Genomic DNA, 26136 nt, shown 5'->3' with positions numbered 1-26136 from the left:
TTTTTAAGTACGCTGGGTCAGCTTGAGGAACTTTAAAGCGTGTGCCCAATGGATTAATGAAGGACATGGGTCTTCAAGGATGTTGATGTAACTTGTTTTTCTTGTTAGTTTAGTACTCTTAGAGGAATTGCAAGTTAAACATCTGCTTTTCAGGGTGCACCTCTGAACAGCATTGAAATCCACTTGGGAGGAGGAGGCAGGCGTTGGCATATCAAGATACGAGTCAGCATTTCCATAAAAATAGCTGTGTATTTGAGCACTTCCTCTTGTTTGGATGAGGGCTGTCACTACTGTGGCAGTCTTCTATTTGCTCCTTCTGAAAGCAAGATCGAGGACTTAAAGACTTGTTATAATCACAGTAGTCGCTATGTTGCTTTTTTCCCCTCTCCTACTTCCCCAAGAAGCTTAAAAAAAAAAAGCCTTGGTTAGATTTACTTCCAAACTGTGATAGATGTGTACTGACAGTCTTTTAAATATGAAAAATAAAAATGAATTTTAAATGTTTAGTTTTGAGATACGCTATCTAAAGAGCTGATTGATATCAGAACAAGTTGCGCTAATGTTGCAGCTTAAGGGTTTTTCGGTAAACCCACATAGCTGTTCAGAGCTAGAACTAGCTAGATTTAATAAAACAAAGGCAAGCAACATGGTAAGAGTGCAAATAATCTAAAATTTTATAATTCCCCCAAAAGGTATAAACACATACAACTGTTTATATAGCAGCAGGCATTATTTCACTGATCCCCCAAGGTTGTTTATATAGCAACAGGCATTATAACAACGCTTTCTGTTTTCATTATTGCAGTGCTTAGTCATCTGAATCCCAGCCAGTGCTCCTTCATACTCTGAAAAGTCATCCAGGATCTTGTAAAACAATTAACTATGTCATTTTATTAAAACTTGCATTTTATATTTAAGTCCCAGCATTTGACATCCTCTGAAAACCTTATGTAAATGCTTGGCTTCTAACCAATACTGCAAACTTGATTGAAAGTACGCTTTTGCTTCTATTTTTGTTTGTGGGTTTTCACACTTGTGGAGTGGATGTCCTTTTAAATGCTTGATGCTATCAGGAAAAACTCCTCATTTAACTGAAAATAATTCATAAATGGCCCTTGACTGCCCTAACGGTACATGAGCTCGCACAGTGTAGTAGTGGGCTGGGTCCACCTCTTGTGTAGGTACAGACGGTGCTACGACATCAAGGACCAGTTGCCTGCAGTGGAGACTAAGGGAAGCGCAAAACTGCTGGGGGTTTCAGTGCAGACTCGAGTATTATGCATGACATGTACTGAAGTGGCTGGTATTTTGAACTTTATTAACATAGTCTGAGCTGTAAGAGTGCTTCCACATGTCTTAGAACAAGATGGAGATGGCTGGGGAAACAATATGGTAAATGATGAACAGATGAGTTCAGAATTGGAGTCATTCTGTGCTCCCAAAAAAGGATATTCCAGTCAAGGTACTCCATGGTTTCTGGCTGGAAGCAAATATATACGCTTGTATACCATTAGTCATTAAATACTGTTACAGGAATTAGTATAGGAAATGGGCTATTTTTCTTTGCACATAAATGCAGGTTATTGTTATTTTTCTTAAGAGGCAGCCCCTTAGTGGCAAAAGCCCCAATTTTGATCTTGGGTGCAATCTGATATTACCCAGAAATAGGAAGATGGCTAAATGGTTTCTTTTTAAGCCAACTTATTTGAAAAACTTTAATAGTTCTAGTACTTCTTATCCTATGGACTTTATAGGAGAGTAACTGAACCTTTGCAGGTTTGTATTTTAATTAGTTAACAAATGAGGTAGCTACACTTGTCATGATTTGATGAATGAGTGTTGTTATCGTGGGATTGTTATCTCTAGGAAGGTGGCAAGCTTTTATGTTGTCTGACATGATTTTAGTTAAGTATAACAGTCTAGTTGACAAAATAAATTACTTGGAAGACGCTTGGATGGCAGGAGCGCTGTAGAGATGCTCGGGGTGGAGCTGATTCACTGCTGAGGGCAGACAGCTTCCTTCCAGTAGAAGCTCAAACCGTTGCACAGAAGGAAATGCAGGTAGAAACTGGAGCAACTGAATATTAATTCTTTTTTTTTTCCCTCTTCCTAAAGTATCTAAACCAATTGTGCCCGGCTTGTTATGAGTTAACTTTAATTTGTTTGTCGTGCCTCACCTACAGCTAATACTGTGGTTGTGTTAGCTGGAACAATTTTCATAATGTTGGATGGAAATTAAGTGTTTAAACATTTTATTAGAAAACTAATGCAAGTTTTAAGAATAAATCTATCTTTCATTCTGAGAACCGTTGTTTTAAGTGCAGCTTATTTCAATGTTTATGGTTTTCTGTGATGTTGGAATAATTAGCAAGTGTAATACAAAATACCCACTAGTATGATAGGCTGGTCTCCTATAGAGGTAGTCGACCTTAATATAAATTGAATCTCCTCTTTCTTCAGATTCTTCCGTACAGGTACTTCCTGAAATTGTCTTAGGACAAACAAAAAACTCAGATTTTACAAAAGCAGTCTAGGCAGTTACCTGCTGACAGTGATAAATACTGTCTGTCCTCTTTTCAAAGTCTTTTCATAATGCTGAAATTCTTAAGTTTATCACACTGGATTTGTAGTGTCAGAGGTTGGGATACAAGTTTTCTGAGAAAGAAATCAAGTCGGATGAACTGAGCTTTGTTTTCTACAAGCCTGTAGAAACATGAATATGTAATACATATTTTTTTTTCCAGTTACAGTTTACTAGCCACTTCTTTACATCTCCAATTAAATAGCTTGGAATGATGTCAGTTAACACAGAAGCCAAAGCAACAAAGTACAATAAAATGTTGAAACTTTCCTCTTTTGGGGATGAGTAAAAGGAATAAATCTGTGTAATTGAAAGAAATTACAAAGTGAGATTTTTTTTTTCCTCTTAAATGTCAGTACCCTTAAGTTATTCTGTCTTCAGCTGTTCATAAAATACGATGCATCTCATCTGCTACGCTTGTTTCTGTGGAGTAAGTGTTGCTAGTGACTGGTACGAGAGCAGACTCGGAGTCCTGTCTGACGTGTCTGATGTCTTTAGCTTACTTGTTTTCCAGTTCGTGTTTGCTACGTGGTTTTGTTCAATCAAGTAACGTTTCACACAGCACTTGGGAAAACAAAGCTGTATATGGGAGCTAAATGTTTGTAAGGAAATAGCAATTAATATTTTATTACTCGAACATCATTAATGATTTACTCACAGTCCCATGGAGAACACACGGTCATAAATGTGAACGCAAGTCTCGGACACTTGTTCACTCAAATTAAAACAGGCGCATTTTCTTTGGGTGGCCGGGTCTGTAATATCCTGAAGGAACAATCTAATCTTTAAATAAAATGCTGCTTTTGCAAATGATACTTGTTTCCTTTGGAAGCTTAGTGTGGGGCGGGTGGAGATGGGTGATGTTTAATAGCAACAATTGAAATGTGAACTCGGTTTCTTAGGAGAATCAAGACGGCACACTGTCACCTCTTTCCGCTTTTGTTTTCCTACCCGGACATCACGTTTCACTGCTCTTTCTTGCCTCTTTTCTCTTTACGTCTTCCATAATGCTGAGCTCTATCTTTAAGTTCCTTTTAATTCTCATGGGCAAAGCAGCTGTCCTCTCCCTACATTCTTCTCTCTTTAAAATCGATTTTGATGTTAAAGGGTACTTGTGTGAATCCTGTTGTAACAGGTCACAGGTGATGGTTATTACTGTTGTTCAGTGTCTTGCTATTTATTGGATGAGGTGGAGTAACTATCCCAGTGTGTGTGGTGGTGGCTGTTAAAAAAATATTAAACTTAAGGAAAGGTGTATGAGAAATGCTTGGTTTGGGGGAAAAAAACCCAGTCCTTACTAATGGTGCAGCGTTGTCAGAGGGTAAGAGCAGGAGGAGGAAGAGTTCAAGTTAAAGAGAAATCTCTCCCCCCCCCCCCGTGCTCCCGTTTGCTGTGTGCTGTACGTGCAGTGGGTTCTCTCATTCAACAGAGGTAGAGAGATTTCTTTTTGGGGGGTACGTGAAACTGCTGCAGACCACTGCGAAGTAGGAGTTAACCTTGTTGCATTAATGCGGGGGTGATTTTGGAACCAGACTAAAACCTGGGAAGTAACTCATGGCTCTGATGCTTTGACTGATTTTTTTTTTTAATTTTTTTTTTTTTTCTTTTCCTGTCACTAGAAGGCAGGTGAGTTTTTCAGTGGCTTTTGGGAGCACTTGTAGGTTTGTTTTGTAAATACATTGTTGTCAGCTTGTATTGATACAGACACATAAGGCAATAGTGCTTTGTTTTTAAGCTATTACAAAGCCAAAATAGAATGCAGTTTATAAAGTTAAATTGTATTTTTTTTTTTCCTAGAGGTTTCACAAAACTTACATCCTAACTTTACTTACTCTGCATCTCTCCTATTTGCAATATGAAAATGTGTTTTAGCAGAAACAGTGGTTTTGCTCATATTTTGATACAAGAGTGTCTCGCATTCTTCTGATCGTGGCTTTTGGAAATAGAGAGATCCCTTAATCCAATTCTTTTCATGCTCTGAAACTTTAGAATTTTAGGATGACTATAAAAAGGGGTATTCTATGAACATTTGATTGTAGTAGGAGGAATAAACATAATGTGTTTGGTTTTTTCCTTTTTTTTCCTCTTCATTTCTTTTGCCCCAGGCTAGTTCTTTGGTTAACCGAATCCACTGTAATCCCATCAGGAGAATGTGGTGATCGTTTAGTAATTTATATTGTATGGTTGTCTTAATCCAGGTTCTGTCATTGTAGCAGAAAATATGAATCCGAGCCCACCATATGACTTGACTGTGTCCATATGGAAATAATAAACTGTGTAATAAATGGCCTCCTGTTGTACAGTGCAGTACTGAGGATGATTTTCTTCCAAAGCAATTTTTCTTTCTAAATCTCGGACAAGCATAGAAATAATTCCCAATTTCAAGAGTCGTCTTCTGTGAAAAACTGATTGGTCCATTGTTTGGGAGAAGTCAGAAATCTTTCCAACTTAGAGGATACTTGCCTATACCTTACTTTCATGAATTATGGAAACAGGTGTGTAATTCTAAAAAAACGAATTTAACTTTGAGTGGGATTGTTCCGTGTTTCAGCAAGTAGCTCTATCAGTATGGAATTTGTGCAGTTACTGTATGTGTATATTGGAGGCCAGCTGTGACTTCTAGAGAGTGTTAACATCCACTGACAGCTGCGTATCACGTTGATATTGCTTCATTCCAGTAGTCTTAAAGATTTTGGAATTTAGGGATTTTTTTTTTTCATATTTTAACCACACAAGGGATAAATTTCCCTGCAAAGTTTCCCGGAAGTTTTGAGATTGAAACCTGAAGGAAAGACTTTTTCCCTTCCGTGTGCCATTTTCTTCGGAGGTATTTTTAGTTTGGGGACTTCTTAAATAAGTGGTTTATAATTACCAGCAGTGACAGTTATGTCACGTGTACCTCATTTGATAATCTGAGGGTAAAAGCAAGTTGCGGTTTGCGTGGAGTCAGTGTATTGAATCTTTTCATTTATGTTTGCACCCACATAGGAGTTAATACTTGGGTTAAAGTAGGTCAGTGCTTGAAGCCTTTCTCTTAGCTACACGGCATTGTATTTGAATGCTGGGTTTAATTATGAGAATAATAGCAGCAGTTTAAACGTTGATGTAAACTGTAAAAGGAACACAGATTTAGATGGGTTGTGTGACAGTGTGTATTTTTACTAGTTGATATTGCTGTAATAATTCCACTCCTGATTCCAGCGTCCATTGATACGTTCAGGATGACACATGACCCTTGTGCACAAATAGATGTTTTGCATCGGTGAATATAGAACACTGCGTTGAAATTTGGTCTTTTCACTTAATGGCTGTATTCTTACTAAGCTGTGCGGCTGCTCTCCTGTTACAGATTGGAAACGGAAAAAGTGTAATGAGGTTTAACAGTCAGATTGACGGATTATTTTGCCACTGTTCTTGGGTGGGTTTTGCTAATAGGAGGTTATGAGTATTAAATGGAACATTTCCTTAAGGTGAATAGATCTCTTGAAACTGCTTGATTATCGTACATTTTCTTTGAAAACCTAGTAAATTAACTGACCATAATGTTATATTCATTGGAATCTGGGATTTGGAAAGCTGTGCTAATTTTAGGTTTTTTCTGTTCTTGTAGCTTAGATATCAACATGGGCTGAGTACTCCAGATCTAAGGCAAACTCTTCCTAACCTGAAAAACTTCATGGAGCTTGGGCTAATGGTTAGATGGTAAGTATTTTTTTGTAATTAAAAAGAGGTGGATGCTACAAAAAAGTTAGCTGTAAAAACTTTTCAGAAACAAGCAGCTCCTCTTCATAAGAGTTAAGCGTGCTTGGTGAAGATTGAGACTTCCCCAAAATACGGGCCATGTAAGGTGTCCGCAATTTCCTTCTGCTCTTTTAATATCATCCATGTGATGGGCCCACAACCCTTCTTGTGGGAGTGAGGGGGCGGGGGAAGACTGAAAAGCAATGTTCTTCGCTAAAGGGAGGTGAATTAATCATTCCTTTAAGACTGTATCTAAGGGTTGGTAGCAGATGCACCTTCTGTATTACGATAGTCCAGGAGGGTAGAAAGGTGTAACAACCTTAGCAGAACAGGTCTTAGCCTGGTCAGTACCTGGCTTCCCATTTGCTTTGAATGTGTAATTCAGGTGAGCTGCATGGGAATCTGTGAATTATAATCAGCACAATTTGTGTTGAGTATAATTGCTGCTAATGAAAATAGCTGTTGCATTTTGAGTGTTGTTGCTAAATGGGAAGCTACGTTAATGAGTAACTGAAGGTTATAGTAACCTTCCAGGGAAATTCTTGATGCTTCTGCTCTGATGCACTCTGGAGGATTCAGACTCACTCTCTGCTGTCTGTGTAGAAAATCAAAGCAGACTGGTTTCTATGTTATAAGACTAAAGTTAGCGTAGGCTTATCTTGCAGCAGTTGTTTGAGCATGAGGCTTGACCGATTCTTCTTAAACCCACTGAGATGAACTTTAGAAATGTGGAAGGTGATTCACTAGCAAGTGTAATTCTGCAGGTGTTAGATGCTTTGTATTCTCATTTTTTATGTTGAGTTGTGTGCGCTCATGCAGCCTTACCAGTTAAACAGCAGCCTTGCCTTAAACAGTTACTTTGTCCTGCGTTCTCACCTCCATTCTTCGGGTGCCTGAATCCCACCCAAACATAGCGTTGTGCCGTTTCAGGATCCCTAGGTTAGTTATTCACTGCCCCAAAGTTGCACGGGTCTTGTGTGGTCCCTGTGTCATACCTGGCCCCGTGCAGATGCCCTGGATACTCCAAGGTATTGAAAATACCATCCAGTGTGACCTAACCCCAGCAGGTTTTGCTGCCAGATGCTCTGGTGATGGATATGGACTCCCTTGCTGCTTCAGTTGATCTAGGAAATAATTACTTTTGGCACATATTATGCTAAATTGAGATGAAAGAGTGCTTCCAGTCTTCCTAAAGGAAACTAGTTCTTCCTAATAAGATAATGAACTACAAAGCACTAATAGCCAAACCTCAATATTTTTGGACTAGTATATGGCTTTTAGGGGAGACTCAAAACGAAGCTTGAGCTAGTTTTTAAATCTGATGTGAAATGACACTAAATATTGTGGCACTGGCCCTTCTTTAACAGTGGAGTTAAAGCTTTCTAGCGCTATTCATATTATATCTGAATTCCCTTCATGTTAAACCAGCAGAAGTAGCAAAACCTCTCTTAGTGTAATGCAGACTAGCCTCTTGTCATGTTCTGCATGACAGGTAGAGAGGCAGCGTAGCACAAAGTGAATTTTTCTGGTGATGGAAATACTTTTCTGAAATTAATGCAGCAAAAGCGTTATGTGATAAATAGTCTCAGGCTGAATAACAGCAGGCAAACTCTGCTCTGATTTTAGTATTCCAACAGGGTTCTTATTGCTGTAGGGTCCTAAATTATTATTATACTATTATAGACCCTACTTATTATAGTAGGGTCCTAAAATGTTGCTAAGCTCTGAAAGTCTCTTTCCCCCCCGCCCCTGCAATATGTAGAACAGGGGAAGAACAACACATCAGTTCTAAAGACAGTGTGTGACCACACATCCTTTTATGCAAAAAAAAAAACCCAAGCTTTTTGTTATTGCTCCATTTGAAAAGCAGGCTTCAAACGGGGTTAGTGCCTCAGAGTAGCACAGCTCAATATATCGGACCTTTGGGACAAAAGTCATACTGCAGCGGGTAACAGTGATGGAAAATCCTATGGGACGTTGTCCTGCCACGGCTATTTCCAGCCCTTATTTCTGTGTCACTCTTTGCCTTTGTTACCTTCCATTCCTATCACAGAAATGCTGATCAATGTGAACACTAAGGTAGTTTCCAAATTACTTACTTTGGGAGGAGAGTCTTGGCAAAGGAAAACAAATACAGGAGTAGTAAAAAGTATCATCTTTGAGCAATACTGTAAAAAGTGTTTCTTGATGGAAATTCAACTCTGCCAACAAAACAGTGGAAGTAAACAGGCCCTGAGAAAAGGAAGCTCAGTCCCTTGTGCAGTTTTATTCTGTCAGTAATTTCAAGCACGGCTGAAAAGATTCTCCCTGCTTTTCTTCTTATCCTTTAGCAAGAGGCATAAAGAAAAGCTTTCTTCATCAGGGAAAATATTATCGTGCGTTTTCATAGAATAGAATCATAGAATCATTGAGGTTGGAAGAGACCTCTAAGATCATCGAGTCCAACCGTCGACCCAACACCACCATGCCTACTAAACCATGTCCCTAAGCGCCTCATCTACACGTCTTTTAAATACTTCCAGGGATGGGGACTCCACCACTTCCCTGGGCAGCCTGTTCCAAGGTTTAACCACTCAATGGGTATTTTAATGGTTTTCATGGGGTATCCATCACCGTGATGTAAAAGTCCTAAGGTGACGTGTGGTCCCCTAAGCAAAGCTGAAAATGAAGGGCCAAAATACCTAAACCGTGACTTCTGTAGCACTTGTGTGTACTCACCAGTAGAGTGGGAGGGGTACAGGTCGTGGATGTCTCCTTCAGTCTTGAGTAAGCAGAGGTGAATGACTCTGGCACACGTTAAATGGGAATCGTTTTCAAAGCGTAGGTATCTGTTCTTACCTTCTGGTGTGTGCTGGCTTTGAACTGATAATGGAACCTTTAGTTATGCCTTAGAGGTTTTGCCATCATACAACCAGCATGGTTTTTTTTTCCCTGTAGGTGATACACAGTCATTAGCAAGACAAAACACATTTTTTGGCTGGATAATATTTCAAAACATGTAGGAATATTAAGCATAGTTCTCCGGGAGTATCACGTTCCCTCCTTCCCCCCCATGAACGTCTATGCCTCATTTCCTTCTCACCTCCAAAACTTGTGTGAATAGTTGTTCATTTTTAACTTTTATTTTTAAGGCTAATGATTCTAAACAATGCTGCTTAGTACTTCCTAATAATATAAATGGAAATGAGGCTTTACAGGGAGTCTAGCTCAAGGGGAAAACTGGCTAGACTTTCATAATTGGGCATTGCAGTTGAGCACATACATAGCAGAGTACAGATGCCCACTGTCTTGTGGATAATATCTGATTACATATATTTAAACAAGCATAAAAGCCACCAGCTGTTAAAATGAAGATTTGAAGGAATTTTTTGTTTTCAGGATACCGTAGGTGAGTCATCTGATACCTTCTGCCACAAACCGTAGTCAGTAAAGTATTTCCAGGTTATCCTTCATTTGCAGGATGAGAGCGGGAACATATGAGGCAATGATGGGTTTTTCTCTACCTACAGATTCACTTGCACTGCCTGGTTTGTTTGGTTTTCTTGTTGCTGGTCTTCAGTTTCCTTTCTTAGCACTGTAGCTGGGTTTTGCTGAATTTAAGTTCTGTCCAATCATAATCACACTGGTAAAAAACAATACTTACACTGTACGTCGTTTCTCTTTGAACAGGACTGGTTTTAACTCCTAGCCCGTGCGTTGTCCTCATATTTGCTTTCATTTAGAGACACCTGTATTTCTCTGCAGTCTGGAATAACCCTAGTTATTCAGGGTAACTGAAATACATAGTTGTTTCATGCTTAACCTCTTTCTCTGATAAGCATCTATTTAGATTTGCGTACAAAATAGTTTCTTTACCCCTTCAGATTAAAAACAAACAAACAGAAAAAGCCCCCACAGCTTTTGTAGAAGAGCCCACCTATTTCATACTTCTATCAGAGCAATTTTGGCAGTTGTCTTTCAAGTCTCAGCTTTGGGCTTTCATGAACTCGGTTGTTCTGCCTGGAGCAGCCCTTGGCCCTGTTGAAGGTCTGTGGAGTCCAGTGCCTTTGCATCAAGGTTTAATTGTGTTGCTGCTGGATACCTCTGCCTGGTGAGATTTGTGTTGTTTTGGTTTCTCAGGCATGACGCTTAAATGATTAATACGTGTTTTCACATCCCAACACACGTGATTTATTGCAGCGAGCTTGCAGGTCTACAAGCTCTGCTTCTCTCTTCATATCTCTCCTGGCACCTATATTCTGCTGCGTTTACTTTTCTTCCCCCTTACCCCCGCTGCAAAATATTATTTGTACTGTATGTAGATGAAATCAAGACAGATCTGTTGGTTCCCGCACACACTGTTATGGAGGCTACAGAACTGCAAAAACTTATTTTTTCTAATATCAAATCTGGACATTGACTCTTAAGGTGAAAGATGATGAGCCAAACTTGTTGTTGATTTAGACCATCCCAGTTGTGGTCCCCCAAATCTTTTCTGTTTGCTTTTGGGAATAATTCTCTCCGTTTCCAGCTCTTTAGTCCTGGAGTCTCACTAGCTTCCGGAAAAGCAGCTCATTTTTAAGATTAGCTTTTGCTGATGCGGAAGGCCCTATGCAGTTTTTCTCTTAAATTCTTTTTCTTTTGAGTATGCAGTTTATTCCAGCTTTTGAGAGACACCAAATCTTTACTTACGCGTAGTCTGTACATTTTGAACATTGTTTTATTCCTTTTTGCATGTGCAGATTTATCTTTCACAAGTCAGGCTCTTTAGATCACGGTTGCATTAAATCAAGAGACTCTCTTTCATTTTCTCTCCTATTCTTCAGCTTAATTTACTCTGTGTAACTTTTGAGGGATAGTATTTGTGATTATTAATGGCAAGTAAAGAGCACACTGCAAACTTGAGCAGTCCAGTGAGAAGGAGATTTTTTTTTTCCCTAGTGAATAGATTAGACAATAGGCTTATCTAATGCTGGCAAATATGAGATACTCCTTTTGAAAGTCTTGTCTGTAGTCAGGGAGATGTCCTTTTGAGCCTGCATTTAAAAGCTTTACCCGAAAATACTTGCATGCCAAGGCTTAAATTTGTGTTTCGAAGGTATGTCTTGATTCATACACTGCTAGATTCAAGAGGAGGCTACAACTTCATGTTTGAGTTAAGAAAACTCTGGTAGCTTAATTTATGAAGGTTTTTTTTTTTTAAAGCATATGTCAGAATTTCTTAGCTGCCAAAAGATGCAATTTCACCTTAACTTCATATTGGCAGCCTCCCTTTGCAGCCCTGTCACTATTGTGCGTTATTTAACCAGTAATCTCTAAGAAGGTGAGAAACTATTATTGCTTTTTAGCACAGTTGACATGATATTGGCTTGGAGCTGCTCTTGGAGCTTCAAACATTTCAGATGGCTATAAACCAACTTAAACACCTTCGTTTAGCGTTCTTACTGCCATGAGGTCATAGTTTGCAACAAAAAAGATCAAATGGTGTTTAAGTTATTTTTTTTTTTTAAAGTATTCTCATACCAAAGAGCTGTAGCTGTGGATTTTGGCTTTCGGCCAGACAATCAAGATTTAGTATTTTGACCAGCTGTGATCCAGTAATGTTCCTCAGAGGAAACATTTTGTGGGGAGGAAAAGATACATATTTGAGCCTGTGAATTGTATTCTGTCTCTCATACTGCTTTACAGTTTCTCTGAGCCCCTTGCAGACGGATTAAATAATCACAAGTGAATCTGACTGAAGAAACTTTTTATCAAAACTGCAAATGGATTACAACCAGAATCTGTTCACTAAGAAAATAACTTTAGAAATGTTTGTGTCCTACTTCGATCGCTTTATCTCGCCTGTTTACAGCACGGAGTCTGTGTCTTGAGCCTTAGGTCTGTAGGAATGCCCAAATGGACTAATTATTGACTAGTGAGAACTCGTATTTTGGGGAGAAAACAGCTACTTTGTAGTTTTACTGCCAGCAAAACTGCAAGCTGAAGTTAGACTATTATGAATTGGCTTTTGAGATTTAGATGCAATTGAAACATTGAGATTGGTGATGATGTAATTGTCTTATCTATAATGTCCAATAAATCTGAGATTTCTCTTCTTTTTTTTTTTTAAATTTGGAAATCCTGCTTCCTGATAGCAATTCAGGGTACGCCTATATGTAACCAGTTCTAGTCTGGTCCAACTTGATGACTAAAAGTCATTAAGGCCTGATGACAGTTCATCAGATCAGGTTTTATACTCCACTAGTTGCAGGCTGTTCTCTTTGGACAGGTGTCCACATCTGTTTGCTGTCTCAGAAGATTGAAGTAATTGTGGCTGGAAGCTGAACCAGCTCGACCCTAGTGATTCAGGTCAAGGTTGTACCTTAGAGTAACGGGCTACGTTCCTGCAAGCCAAACTCTTTTCACTAGTGACGATACCTTACAGTCTGTAAAGTTTCTGGGCAACTGGATGTTATTTTTCTGAAGTGACTTGCTTTTTTTATGTATTTTATTAGTTCCATGAGCTGTGAAGCTGATGAAGCATCTTTCTTTGGACTTTGCCATGACGCAATGCTATGAATTCTGGTAACAGTACAGCCTTTTCCTCAAGGAAAATGCAAATGGAATAGAGACCCTCCATCAGCTGCTTGTTTTCAGGAAGATTAATAGCAACCTTGTATTTCTGAGCTCTGTGCCTCTCCGTAAACGTTACTTTTGAACCAAAACCTCAGTTTGACTTCTCATCCTCACCTAGAGGGAGGTGATGGAACCGGAAAAGATCCCTTGAATTAACCTCTTAATCCACTGTACCTACAGACATTTTGTTTATGTTACTTGCCTGCAAGACTATGACCATCATTCTACTTAAAAGTATACAGAGAGCTATTCATCTTCTCATGTTTGCCTTCTAGACACTCATCACTCAGCCTAAACTAGTTGCCTAGGCTGCCCCTGTGGTCAAGAAGAGGCGTCTTGAGAGGGTGATTGTCGCACAGATCATAAATGGCTCTCAACAGGGCGTTACCCACCCTTCTCTCCAGTGCTCCTTTTCTTTCTCCAGTGACTGTGGAAGGAGCCTAGGCAATGACCTCTTAGATGGCTGATCTCCGAAGTCCTTCATGCATATTTAATTTTATCTAAATGCCTTAGATAATATTTGATAAGCAGTTAAGCCGTTCTTTTGACTTCATTCCTGCTTTCTCAGATTTGGGCTGTTATCCTTGTATTTATTCCTGACTGAAGCTAAACCCCTCTGTCATGGTTTAACCCCAGTCGGCAACCAAGCCCCACCCAGCCGCTCGCTCACTCCCCCCCAGTGGGATGGGGAAGAGAATCGAAAGAGTAAAACTGAGAAAACTCGTGGGTTGAGATAAAGACAGTTTAATAGGTAAAGCAAAAGCCGTGCACGCAAGCAAAGCCAAACAAGGGATTCATTCACTGCTTCCCATCGGCAGGCAGGTGTTCAGCCATCTCCAGGAAAGCAGGGCTCCATCACGTGGAACGGTGACTTGGGAAGACAAACGCCATCGCTCTGAACGTCCCCCCCTTCCTCCTTCTTCCCCCAGCTTTATATGCTGAGCATGACGTCATATGGTGTGGGATATCCCTTGGGTCAGTTGGGGTCAGCTGTCCCGGCCGTGTCCCCTCCCAACTTCTTGTGCCCCCCCAGCCTGCTCGCTGGTGGGGTGGGGTGAGGAGCAGAGAAGGCCTTGACTCTGTGTCAGCACTGCTCAGCAATAGCTAAAACATCCCTGAATTATCGACACTGTTTCCAGCACAAATCCAAAGCACAGACCCATACCAGCTACTGTGAAGAAAATTATCTCTACCCCAGCCAAAACCGGCACACCATCCTATTCATATTTATTGGCAGCAATGGGCGGTTTCAGAAATCTGCCTACATATGTCTCCAGCAGCTTAAAACCTGGATTTGCAGTCTTAGGCAAGGTCCATTTCATTGCATGTAGTTTAAGGAACCTGGCTGCATGTGCTTTTTGTTCTAATTCATTAGTTTGAATGCTTGTATGATAAATGAAGATCAGTCCTGCTTTACTGCCCTATGGGGCAGCCCTTAGGTACTCTGTTGACTGGGAAGTTATTTTGTAGATGAGGGAGATTAGCTTTGTATTGCTGCTACGTTTAGGCTGTTAGATCACTTAGTATAGATCACTCTGCCAGTTCAACTTACTAAGGAAGGGAAGAGGTTTTTTGGCTGCTGGACTAAAGAGGTGTTGTTCAGGCATACATAACGTGTTAGCTTGAATAGCCTTGTCATAACAAGCTCTTTAAAAATTCTCCTGGTCCTGCAAACTAATTAATTTCTCACTTGTTTGCCTGTAAGGCCTAGATTTACAAAGGAATTTAGGCATGTTTCTTTTTAGGAGGAACTTAAACTTACATGCCCACTGGAACAGCTTGCAAAGCTGCTTCTCTCGAGCTGATTAGACACCACAGTTTTCATGTTGGTTTACTCAGACACTTAAATTTCTGCTGCTGCTGCTTCTCTTTTCTGCTGCATAGAAAAGGTGCTGTTGTGCCTAAATTGGGCTGCTCAGTACTTGCTGAAGGTAATTTGGGGTTTGCCAATTAGGCAGTCTTATGCCATACTTAAGTCTTTGCCCTCTAAAGAGTCTGATCTAAGAGAAATGAATTTGAGCAAGTTTGAAGCACAGTCCAGCACAAGAAGTAACAGTAGCGGGTATTACTCATTCAGATGGTGAAGAGGTTTTGCCTTGGGTTTGATCTCTCCAAGAATTACTTGCATTTTGCACAGCGGTGTGCCTCTGCAGCTTCAGGAGCTAGGATTAAACCTGGGATTGCTTTCTGCTCTTCTTTCCCTACGCATCCTCCTCATCTGAGATAGCTGTTACTCTTGTGAGATCTTGCCTCTCGTGCTGCAAGGTGATATGTTCAACAGGCGGACCCACTCCAAACCTGTCTGTAGCTGGTGTTCAGGCCACTGTGTTTGTAACTTGTCTGGACCCTCTTCTGACTGCTTACATTTCAGGCAAGAGCTTTTATCACTAAAATATTGTGTAAAGAGTAGATATCCTTGTGATTGTTTTGAGAAACACTCATCTGGACTTAGATCCACAAGGTACAGCTTGAATTTTTTCCTGGATTAGATTTTAATCTCTTAAATGCCTGTCCCAGGGCTGTGGGTGGCTGAATAAAATCCAGAGAAATGGCAGAATTTCCTATTGTGCCTAGATCAGGAGATAGGAAGCCCTCACTGCTATACTGGGTGTCGCAGATCTGATGCTTTGGCGTCAAACTCTTCCCTCTGCAAAGGATACTCTACAGAACAGCTAACGTGCTGCGTCTGTGCATCTGCCATCTGTTGTACATGGGGAGAAAAAAGTTACCCTTTTTTGTCTGTGCATCTTGCATTATTCTATCTGTTCCTAGTCTTGCTTTCTATTTCAAATGTGTGGGGCTCTTTCTCTGGAGTCTGCAGCCCTTCTGGGTTCCAGTTCAGCAGGAGTACATTCCTGTTTGACTCATCCCTGACGTCTTGATAGAAACCAAGAAGAATGATCTTTATCTTTATTGTTGCGGGGGATGTAATACTGGGATCCGTTCTGGGAATAGCCCTTTTCTTTTGGAAGGGGACGGCAATAAGTGGCCTTTGAGTTCGAAAAGGAGCTTGTATGAGAATGGTGTTCTCATACACCCCATCTTCTTCTTGAAATCCATATATGCTCACTATTTTAAATGGTATTAGACAACTGATTTGTCAAATAGGTCCAGACTTAAGAACACATCTTAGGCAGCTCATTCCAGAGCTGCCAAAAGCAAGTGTGTTGCCCTTTGGATCTTGAATTGACAATACAGTACAAACAGAATAAAGCAAACTTCAGCAACAGGGTGTGTTTTCTTCCAACCTAAAATACTAGACTGAGCACAGAACCCGTCTCTCTGCCTATCTCTTTCTTCTTGAGCCTCCTGCCTTTAGAGCCACGAGGTGATGGATCAGCACAGTGCACATATCCAAACTCTTGTAGCACCGAGCTCATAGTTCTCCTGCCTTGAGGCTCCCCCTTGTACTCCTCGAGACTTATGGCAGACTTAGGCTCCTCTTAGCAGCAAGACTGGTCCTAGCCTGTGCTTTGGGCTCAGTTTTGTAAGGAAGAGGGGAGGAGGGAGGCCTTTCCTGCCCAGTTCCACAACACACAGCCGCTGCTTGGCCTTGGGACGTGCATCTTGCCATATCTCTTTGGTAAGGCAAGCAAATCACCATGTTGCATGCGATCTCATCCAAGTAGAAGGGAGATAATTCAGCTCTGCAACATCTCTATATCTGGAATGGGAAAGGCAGCAAAACCTTAGATATCTTGCACTGAAAAGCACCATCTACTTAATTGCACAGTGTCTTGTAAGTTGAACAGTGATCTGTAGTAATCAGTTATCACTTGTCTGTGAGGAATTAGTTCACATAAACATAGGATGATGCGCCCTTGGACCCAGAGAAGTGTCTTGGGCATTTTCTGGCTTTGTGAATATATGTGCGTCTTGGAATTTGGGTAAACTCCTGAAACTTACCATTTAATTGTAAAGTTTCTGATAACTCGATACAGAGCAAAATACCTTGTTTTGCTGTTGAAGCTGAAAACATAGCACTCTATTTTATTTCCTGTGCTTTTTCTTACGGAAGATTCAGCAAACCTAGAGGTAATATGAAAAAGTTTCTTATCTAAGATTTAAGGTAGACAGAATCTAGTCAAATAAATAATACCGAGTATTCATTTATTTTCTGAATTGAAGCTGAAAGCAGTAAGCTGGGGGAAGGGGAGGGGAAAACAGACCATCCCCAATATGTCTGCAGTGCACGTTCCCTAAGTAAAGTTCACGAGTGTCCTGCCTCGGATTCTTGTGTTTGCCGTATTACATCATTTTAAAAATGAATGGTCGATTGTGTAGGGGTTGGTTAAAGTCTTTTAAAGTCTCTGGTCAGTAAGGGACTGAGGGCTAGTCTCCAAGACCACATATACAGCGCTTATTAGCATCTGTGGCACATACTGCTTTCTGTTTTACCACCTCCATTAAGAATGCTCCAAACAAAGCTGCGAATGCTATGCAGAGTTTGCCTTAAAAAGGTCTGAAACAGCAGTTGAAATCGAAGAAGAAAGTTGATGTTTTTGCTGCTAGCTGCATGTGTGGAGCTTATCTCTCTGCTTCACTGTCTGCAACTGTAAATTCTGAAAAGCAACTTTTCCTTAAGGTAACTTGAGGTTTTTATGGAAGAGTAGGAAGCCCTACACATGTATTAAGGGGCAGCCTGGGAGGAGGTAGGACGGGAGAGGAAATTAAAGAGCAGTAGTACTCCGCACTGCCCTCCCGTGGGGATGCTTATTTTTCACAGAGGGACTTTTTGCAATCTAGCTTATCCTATTTACCAAGGGGAGCAAAAAAAAAAGAAAAATAACGTGGAAAAGGATCCACGCTAGGGGCTACTCATAACTGCTATTCCAAGTTTTTCCCCTGCAAGACAGATCCCACAATGTATCAGGCCTTGAGTAGAAGGAGTTTCTTTTAAATTGAGTTAATGAAGGAGACTCATACTGACAGCAGTTGAATCTTGGAGTTATATATTCAGCAGATCAGTAATAGCTGTATTTTTTTTTTTTAATTTGGAAGGAAAATGAACCGGTTGCATAAGTTAATGTACAACATACTATTTGCATATAGGATGGTGATTATATTTGGGTAGGGATTAAGCCGATGAAGGAAAATTCACGTAACACACCCCAGATGACGCAAAGTGGATGTTCCAAATTATAGACCCTGAGACAGTGTAAGTGGTCTGTGGAACTGTATTAGATAGTAAAATCAAACTCATAAATTAAGCTTGATCAGTTCATGTTCCTCAAGAAACCGAGGTTGACGTTTGCCCAAAAAGTTTTGGAATGATTGGCACAAAAGCAGAAGATCTGGCAAAGAGAGTCCTCTGCAAATAGCAAAGTTAGTGTGTTTTTTCTCCTTTGTGCAGCTGTCAGGAAAGGCCACTGTTGGAAGAAGTCGCCTTTAGAGGATTCGGCCATTATTACTCACTTTTGAAGAGTTTATGATGGCCCAGTACAGGCCATAAATACATAAATATACGGTCAACAGTAATAATTCATAAAGTACAGTTTGGTCCTATAAAATGGTGTTAACAGTACGAATTAACATAATGTGGTGGTTTCTTGGGTGATTGACTCTTCAAACCATGGAGCTTTGTAAATGTTCCTACACGATCTTACCGGTTTTCAGTAAAGCTGTCCTCTGGGGTGTCTTCTCTAGTTCATACAGCATTAAACACATTTGGGGTTTTAGCACTTTAGGATACAAGTAGTCGGCCAAACGGAGCCCGGAGTTGTGATAAAATAATTGCTTCAGCCTTCGGTTAAACATCTGTATTGCTCGTGAGCATGCCTGGCAGCTGTGATTTTTCCTTTCCTTCTTTTATAGTGATCGACACCATACATCCAGTGCAATTCCCGTTCCAAAGAGACAGAGCTCAAGCTTCGGCAGATTGGATATTGGCTTTTCCAGTGGGCTTCCTTCTCCAGATAAAGGACTCCGAAAACGAGCCAGCACGGGAAACGAAAGACTACAGTACAAAACTCCTCCTCCTAGTTACAACTCTGCTTTAACACAGCCTGTTGCCATCACAGCCCCCGTAGGAGAGTTAGATAAAAAACCCGGATCGATATCTTCCTCCTTGGATACCTCTATGGACTCCTCGAAAGGAAATACCAAGAAAGGCGAGGACTTGTGCGGCAGTTTAAATGGAGAAAACGGGAGCCTAAACAATCCCCAAGACCGGCAGGAGTCTTTCCTAGGACATACTAGTGCAATAAATGGGGCGTTTCTGCCTGGTGAGTGCTCTGGCACTGCAAGCAACGAGCAGCCCTGTGAGTTTCGTCCCTCCCTCGGCCCTGTCCTTTGCTGCACCGTAGAGCAAGCGGAGGAGATCATGGGGATGGAAGCAACGGGGTTCAGCACGGGAGATCAGCTAGAAGACTTTAACTCCATCCCGGTGGAGCACGCCGTGGCGGTGGAGTGTGATGAACAAGTCCTAGGGGAGTTTGAGGAGTTCTCTCGAAGGATCTATGCACTGAATGAAAACATGTCCAGCTTCCGCAGACCGCGTAAAAGCTCGGACAAGTGAGCTTGGACAGGGATTTGATAGCAGACATTGAGGTGAAATCAGTGATCTGGAATAGAGATAAAATTGCACTTATTCTTTATATTAATTATAAAAAAAAAAATAAAAAAGCTAAAGCTATTCCAATGGTGTTAGACAAACGGACTTAAGCACGATAACACAGGACCATGGTATATTCACAGCCCAGGTAAATTTTGATTCTGCTTCCAGTCCTCTTATGTCTGGTATTTATAATCTGTTGGAATGGTTTTTTTTTTTTTAGGCATTGGAATCCATTTATAAAAGACCTTCCTGGAAACAACTTCTAGTGTTGATCAGGCCCTTCTGTGACTATTTGTTAAGTTCTTAATTATTACTTAGAGTTAAATTTATTTTAATCTCTTCAGAAGAAAAAAAAAGTTAATTTAAAAATACATTTATGGTAAGACCTCTTTACCTTTTCCCATGTACTCCTGTGTTTTCTTGAGCAATGTAGTCAGTGTTACAGAAATACCATGAATTTGTTATAATTGGACAGCTTTCTCTTGGCTGTGCTCTGTAGCCTTTGAAGTTCTGGTTTGCACTGATGAGTCTTCAGTTGGTGGTGTAAACTTGCCAGAGAATGAGCACCTGTGTGATATCTGCAGTTTCCTTGCACCTGATTAATCAGAAATGACATTTCCCCCCCCCCCCCCTTCTTCTGTATTCACTGTTCCTACCAGAAGAAGCCTTGAGGACTAAATCCCCTCTAAGGTTTCTTACAAAAACCTCAGCCTGACCATTCCCCGCTTCAGCTGGGCACAGACCTCATCAGTAGAGACCTAATGAGTGCACTACCTAAGTGGGGCTCAGCTGCCACCCTCCGAGGAGGTGTCTAACGGGGACAGCGTGCCGCGAGGCACTTCGCAGACGTCTTCATAAAAACCCAGACTGAAAAAGCAGTCAGCACTTTGGAATTAGGCGAATTTGTGGAGTCGCTCCACCCTCTGTAGAAAGGAGGCACCTAACGCTGTTCATCTAAATTAATATCCTTTTAACCGTCTGTACTTTAAACGAAGAAACTTCAGCGGTTCGCTGGAGGTGTGGTTTGCTGTTAGGTAGGTCACCACTGGCACGTGTGTTCAGCTGCACTAACGGGAAAGCAATTTGCAGCCTGCTTTGTGATTCCTGGTATTTGTTTCAGTTTGGGTTTCATTGCTCTTGCTTTCTATATTGTATACCCAAGAATTTGGGCTCGGTTGTGAGCTCTCAAATATAAAAATATATAGCAGAATAAAAACACTTCATCATGCCTGGCTTTTTTTTCCTCCCTGGTCTATGCTTTCTTTTGAACCAATGACCTAGTCTTTTTCCTAACTTCACCATAAGGCTAGCCTAAATTAACTTTTTAAAATGTGGATATGTATAATCTCAACTATCTGTTGTCAAAACGAGACGTGTATGTGAGAACCAATATACATAATAGCACTGTTCTAGAATATGCATTTTTCCAGGTAACACCTTAATGATTGTATTAAAACTATATTCACATTTCTTCTGTTAGCTTTTAACGGTTGTGTCTGCAATTGAGCTGTTGGATCGAGCCTTTCTACAGTGATTTCATTATCTTTGGTCTGTCCCAGTACGATGTGCTAGATGGAAGCACTCGGAAGCAGAGACCTCGATTCTGTAAGGCATGGAACGTGGTTCCAGGTGCAAACTTGGGCTTGAAGTTGGACACATTCATGAGCATCCTCCCCCCCCCGCCCCCGAATAAGCTCCTCTGTTCCAACCTCATGAAAAGCTTCCCTGAAGGAAACGCTGCAGCAGCTTAAAGCACTGCCATCGTCTTTGAGAAGAGATAGGTAGGAAATTCTCACTGTGTTTTGGCATCCTGAGAGTCAGAAACAAACACCTGAAAGCATAGCACTTATTATTGAAGTGGGCATAAGATACTCTGTCCTGTGACTATATCTTCCCATCTTCTGGTAGCAGTACAATTTTAGGTGAAATTCGGTAACGCTGGGTCAGTCGTGCACCCTGCGGGATGGGACCTGGCACGCTCAAAGCAGCATGGACCTCCTGTTTGTAGGCACGCCCGTTTTCCTCTGTAACGGGAAGGCATTAGCTCGTGCGTGGTGGTGACTTTTCAAAGCAACCCAAAGAGTAGTTGTGAAGTCGCTATGTTTCCTAGGCAAACACGGAGCGTCTCAGTGCAATTAAGCAACGTGAAATTAGGTTTGTAGTGCATCAGCGGGACTTTGGATTTCTTTTTTTTTCATTAGTAGCGCATTTTCTCAGGTTGCACCCGACCAAATGAAGTCTAGTTTTCCTCCCTGATGTTGTGTTGCTGTTCCTGTTTGAGCCCTGTAATTATTAATGTGTCAAACACGATGGTTGATTTCTGCGTCTGTCGCCCAAAGCTTCTTTGACGGGTTTTCTATGGATGTATCTGTAGTAGGCCTTAAATTGTCCCCGCGTTTCTCTTCCACTTTCATGGCTTTCTGTATAGAAGGTGGTGTGAAGGGGGACAGCGTCGCAGGGCTAATTAAAGCATTGGCAAACTTCTCGTGGCTGTGAGGATGGGGGATTGTACAGACTGCAGCCACCTCATGGCTTTCTCTTTTGTGACTGTTTTCCCCCCCCGTAAATTACTTTGAAAACAGCATAGTGGGAGAGAAACAAATAGTAGGTTTGAAGGTGAGATGATATATCACAGTGTGCTTTAAACTGTCAAGAGCCTTTCAGTTCCTGCACAGCTGTGACACTGTTAAATGTCTGCAAATGTCTTCAAGTGGAGAAAACATTTCGTTGCGATCTTTTCCCCTCACTAGGAATTCCTTAGATTTTTGAGAATATTAGTTTTGGAAGATCATATCCCACTCTATTTTTCTAGCAAGCACAACAGCATTGGCTTATCCTTGCTTGACCAGGTATTTAAAATAAGCAAAACCAGAATATCCCATAGTAAATGACACATTAAAACTATGTTGGTAATTGCGGGAAAGCTCATCTGTATTTATAAAATAAAACTGATCAGTATCTCTCAACTTGTGTGTCTTCTCTTAATGGCTCCTTTGCGTTTGGTTTTCTTTACAAGCCTGATTTGAACCACAGTGTCCTCCCCAGCTCCCCCCTCCCCGCCAAACTCTTTGTTTTATTGTTCATCAAGCCCATATTGATCAAAATGTCAATATTTGGGCAAGAGGGTTTGCTAGAAGAGCTGGCTGCCTTCTTGGCTCCAAATCCTATTTCATGCAAGATGGTACCGCAGTTGTGTTTTCACGCTCCTTCCAAAACGATGGCACGCAGCTGGAAAAACAGCGTACGGTGGGGCTGGGAGACAGCTGGGTTCGCAAAACTCTTATGGATAGTGGAAACGCCGTGTTCCCTCATCAGGGAGGCATTGCTACTCATCCAGCACCTTCTGTGATCCGAGCTAATAAGCAACATATGTCTGCCTAAAATGCTTATGTTCCCCTTGAACAGGAGTCTTGCCGCACAAGTCTTGGGAGGAGGCTGGCCACGACACGGAGTCGCTGGTGGGAAGCAGTGTAATGTGAAGAGCTGCAGGGACTCTCCAGGCATCATCAGTGCACCAGGTTTTTTTTTAGTTTGTTTGTGTGTTTTTGGTTTTGTGTGGGGTGGTGGTTTTTTTTTTCTCCCACCCAATCTGTCTGTCAGCAGAGAGTAAAAATGCCAAGACGCCAGTTGCATAGTCCTGCAGCTGAAGTGGGAAGATACAGGAGAGAAATTTTACTTGAAGCTGTTGTGCAACGTTGAACGGCTTTACTGAAATGTAGTTGCATTAAAGTGAGTAATAAACTATGAACGGAAAAGGTTTTTGAAATATAACCGGAGGTGCTGCTTGAGAGTGGACTTGTTCTAGATAAACCTTGGGCTCTTCTCTGCCTCATTTTGTCACCTTTCGAATGGCCGACGAGGCTATTTCTCCTTGGTTTCTGGGTTTTGACCTTTTTCAGGTGGAAGTGTTCGCACGTGCTCTGTCTCCCCAGAATTGGTCTGGTTTAGCTGGTATCTTTGGGCAGCCATGAGCCCCTCCTGTCTGCAGGCAAGGTGGTCTCAACCCCAGGGGAAAAAAGGACTGTAATTTTCCAGGAGGGGGAAAACAAATCCTCTAACTAAGACTTCTTTTAATTGCTGGTTGTTTTGATATCAGCTTATTTTGTATATGGCACAATGTTATATAACACAACATTGTTTTACAATTTTTCATTAAATAGTATGAAAACTTTTTTTCCACTAAGTGGTTGTCAGACGTCAGCTCTGCTGCTGATGAAATTTGTCCTGAACGTATTGCATTGACTAGCTTGACATTTAATCTGTCGGTCTCTTCAATCTAACTTTATGATGTTCCGTTTAATGGGGGGTTTTGATAAAACCACATTTGAAATTCTGAATTTCCGACCTCTAGAACAGCCGTATCCGTTCTGGTCTGGATTGTCTTGGTTTTAGCAAGGACAAAAAGTCCCTTTCTGCGTTGCACTGACTCGTTAACCTAAAGCGCTGGCCATCAAAAAATTAAAAAAAAATTAAAAAATTAAAGAAAAAAATGCTTTCTGGTAGTCAGGTATTACAAGGGTTTCATTGACACAGGTCCATTAAGCCTTGAACTGGCGCGAGTAACCCATGTGAACTGGCGCTGCTTTCCCCAGCTACAGCAGGCAGGCGCTTTCTGCTCTTGCACGGGGGAAGCGTTCTCCCGAGAACGTCAGCGGAGGAGAATGTAACCTGTGTTTTCTGCTGCGCCTCCCAGCCTGGACAGCCAGCCAGCTCTTGAAGGAGAGGCGGGCAGCAGCTCTCAGCCTGATCCTGAGCGCCTGTATTGATTACCCATGGTAACCGAAACGAGTTCAGGCTGTTTATTTAGGCAAAACTAAATGTAGTTTCCTTGGCTGGGCAGAGGTGAGAGAGGGAATAAATCTAACGCTTGCTCTAATTATTGATTTTTTTTTGGCCTTTTGGCAGCAGCGCTCTGGCTTTCCGTCATGTGTCCACCTGCCAGCAGTGGCACACGGTCTGCGTGCCGGTGCCAGAGGTGTCATGTAATTGCGGCAACCAGCCCTCGGCTCCTGCGAGGTACCTGTCAGAAGGGGCTTGTGCTGTTTAAGCTCAGTTGCGGGCAGTGCCAGCAAGACCTTCATCCCGGTTTTGTGAGAGGGATAACGCTCTTCGAGTATCGCTGAAAGCAGCTAATGCCTTTTGGTGATTGAAACGTGAGCTGAGCCCAAGCTGCTCGAGTCAATCTTGTCAGCTCTCTTACGTGGTGTGTTTTTCATGTCTCTGTTAAAGTGTTTGCAGATCAGGTTGCGTGGTCACGTCGCAAGTGTTAAACTGAAATCATGGACAACTCCTAACGGGCAACTCCTGAAGTGCTGTAGCACGTTAGTGCCGGTATAAACAGATCTATAAACGTACAACGGTCCCAGCTGCCTAAAAATTCCATATAAAATGCCCGTATTTTTTAAATAGCATTATAAGGTAGTTCAGTCAATTAAGCTGCATATGCACAAGCTGTTAAGCTTGAACGCGCAGTTGGTACAGGTGGAAAACCTGCCCGCCCAGCCGTCATGCTTCTGCCAGGCACGTTGGCCTGGCTGTGGGGACTGCGCCCCGTGGCCAGGACGGGCAGAAGAAATCCAGCCGTTGAGCAGAAGTTTCGCTCTTCATCTTCCTTCTGACAGACGGTGGCAGATCAGGGCAGCATGGTGCGATGGGTGGGTTACCCATGCCTACCCAGACTTGAACCCCAGCTCTGCCTCCCAGCATCTGTTCTGCATGTGAGTCTCCTTGGGCTTCTCCGCTCGGGAGGGCAATATCCCTCCAGCCGGCCGGTTTGTGGCTGCCGATGCTGCCGGTGCCGAGTGCTTCTGTTTTCAGCTGAGGCTTGCACATGCTACAAGCAAGTGAGGCACTTTTTGGGAAGAAAATCTCCTCTTCCTTGCAGGGTTGTCTCCTGATGGAGGTCATGCGTGGACTTCCTTGCCCTTCCTCGGTGAAGCTCTGCAGCAGAAACCTGTCTCTTCTTTTCAGCCCTTGCTTTTCTGGTTTTGCTTTCAGGAGGCTGGTTTCGGTCATGGGTCTGAAATTAGAAAGAGTCTTGGCGGAGTTTGGGGTTGTCTTCTGCGGTTTCGTCTGACCTGGCTAGCACTGCTCAGGACGTGGCTCCTGGGCTTGGAAATCATTTTCTCATATTAATCTTCTCCCTGCAGATTTGCAATGATGGTGAAATTTCACTGCAACCCGCTAACATCCTCGATGGTTTAATTGGAGACATGAGCGTGCTGGCAGAAAGACAGAGGACCCTTATGTATGTCTGTTTTCTATGGCTTCGGTTCTGCGTGCCCTATCCTGTGTGCCTGAGAGGGAACGATTCCTCGAGGGGAGATTGGGCATCTGGCAGACACAGTGCAGATGCTTTGGTAACATCTCAGCTTTACGGTACTCTCGCAGAGTTCCTCCTTTCTTTCACCGATAACTAAACCGATGCTGGAAGGAGTGGCGATAAACCAAGTTCACCTCTGTCGAACTTGGTCCCTACAAAGTTCCCCCCTCTCTTGATGCCTGATCTGAAAGACGATGAGGATCACTGTTAATGGGACCACTGTTCTCCTGGCCACAGCTTACCACCTGTCCCTTAGAGAGCTGAAATCGAATATGCCTGGCTTTAAAAGATCTCTGGGCAGCTGCAGCCTTGGGTCTGGAGGAGTCTGGGCTTTTAGCA

The 26136-nt window shown here is 42.0% G+C and overlaps 1 protein-coding gene across 1 annotated transcript in view; it reads left to right on the top strand.

The window, feature by feature from the left end:
• The window catches only part of UVRAG (UV radiation resistance associated), a 99765-nt gene extending 77324 nt beyond the window's left edge, over nt 1-22441 (top strand). Inside the window, exons 14-15 of the mRNA XM_076328490.1 lie at nt 6192-6283; nt 18734-22441. Of these exons, the coding sequence (XP_076184605.1) occupies nt 6192-6283; nt 18734-19436 (795 nt within the window). The 3' untranslated portion in view covers nt 19437-22441. The remainder of the gene's footprint in view (nt 1-6191; nt 6284-18733) is intronic.
• The last annotated feature ends 3695 nt before the right edge of the window (nt 22442-26136 follow it).

This window comes from Aptenodytes patagonicus, chromosome 1 (genome assembly GCF_965638725.1).
Source record: "Aptenodytes patagonicus chromosome 1, bAptPat1.pri.cur, whole genome shotgun sequence".
NCBI classification, from domain to species: Eukaryota; Metazoa; Chordata; class Aves; order Sphenisciformes; family Spheniscidae; genus Aptenodytes; species Aptenodytes patagonicus.
Note: the sequence above shows the minus strand (reverse complement) of the source record. Positions and strands in the feature narration are given on the sequence as shown.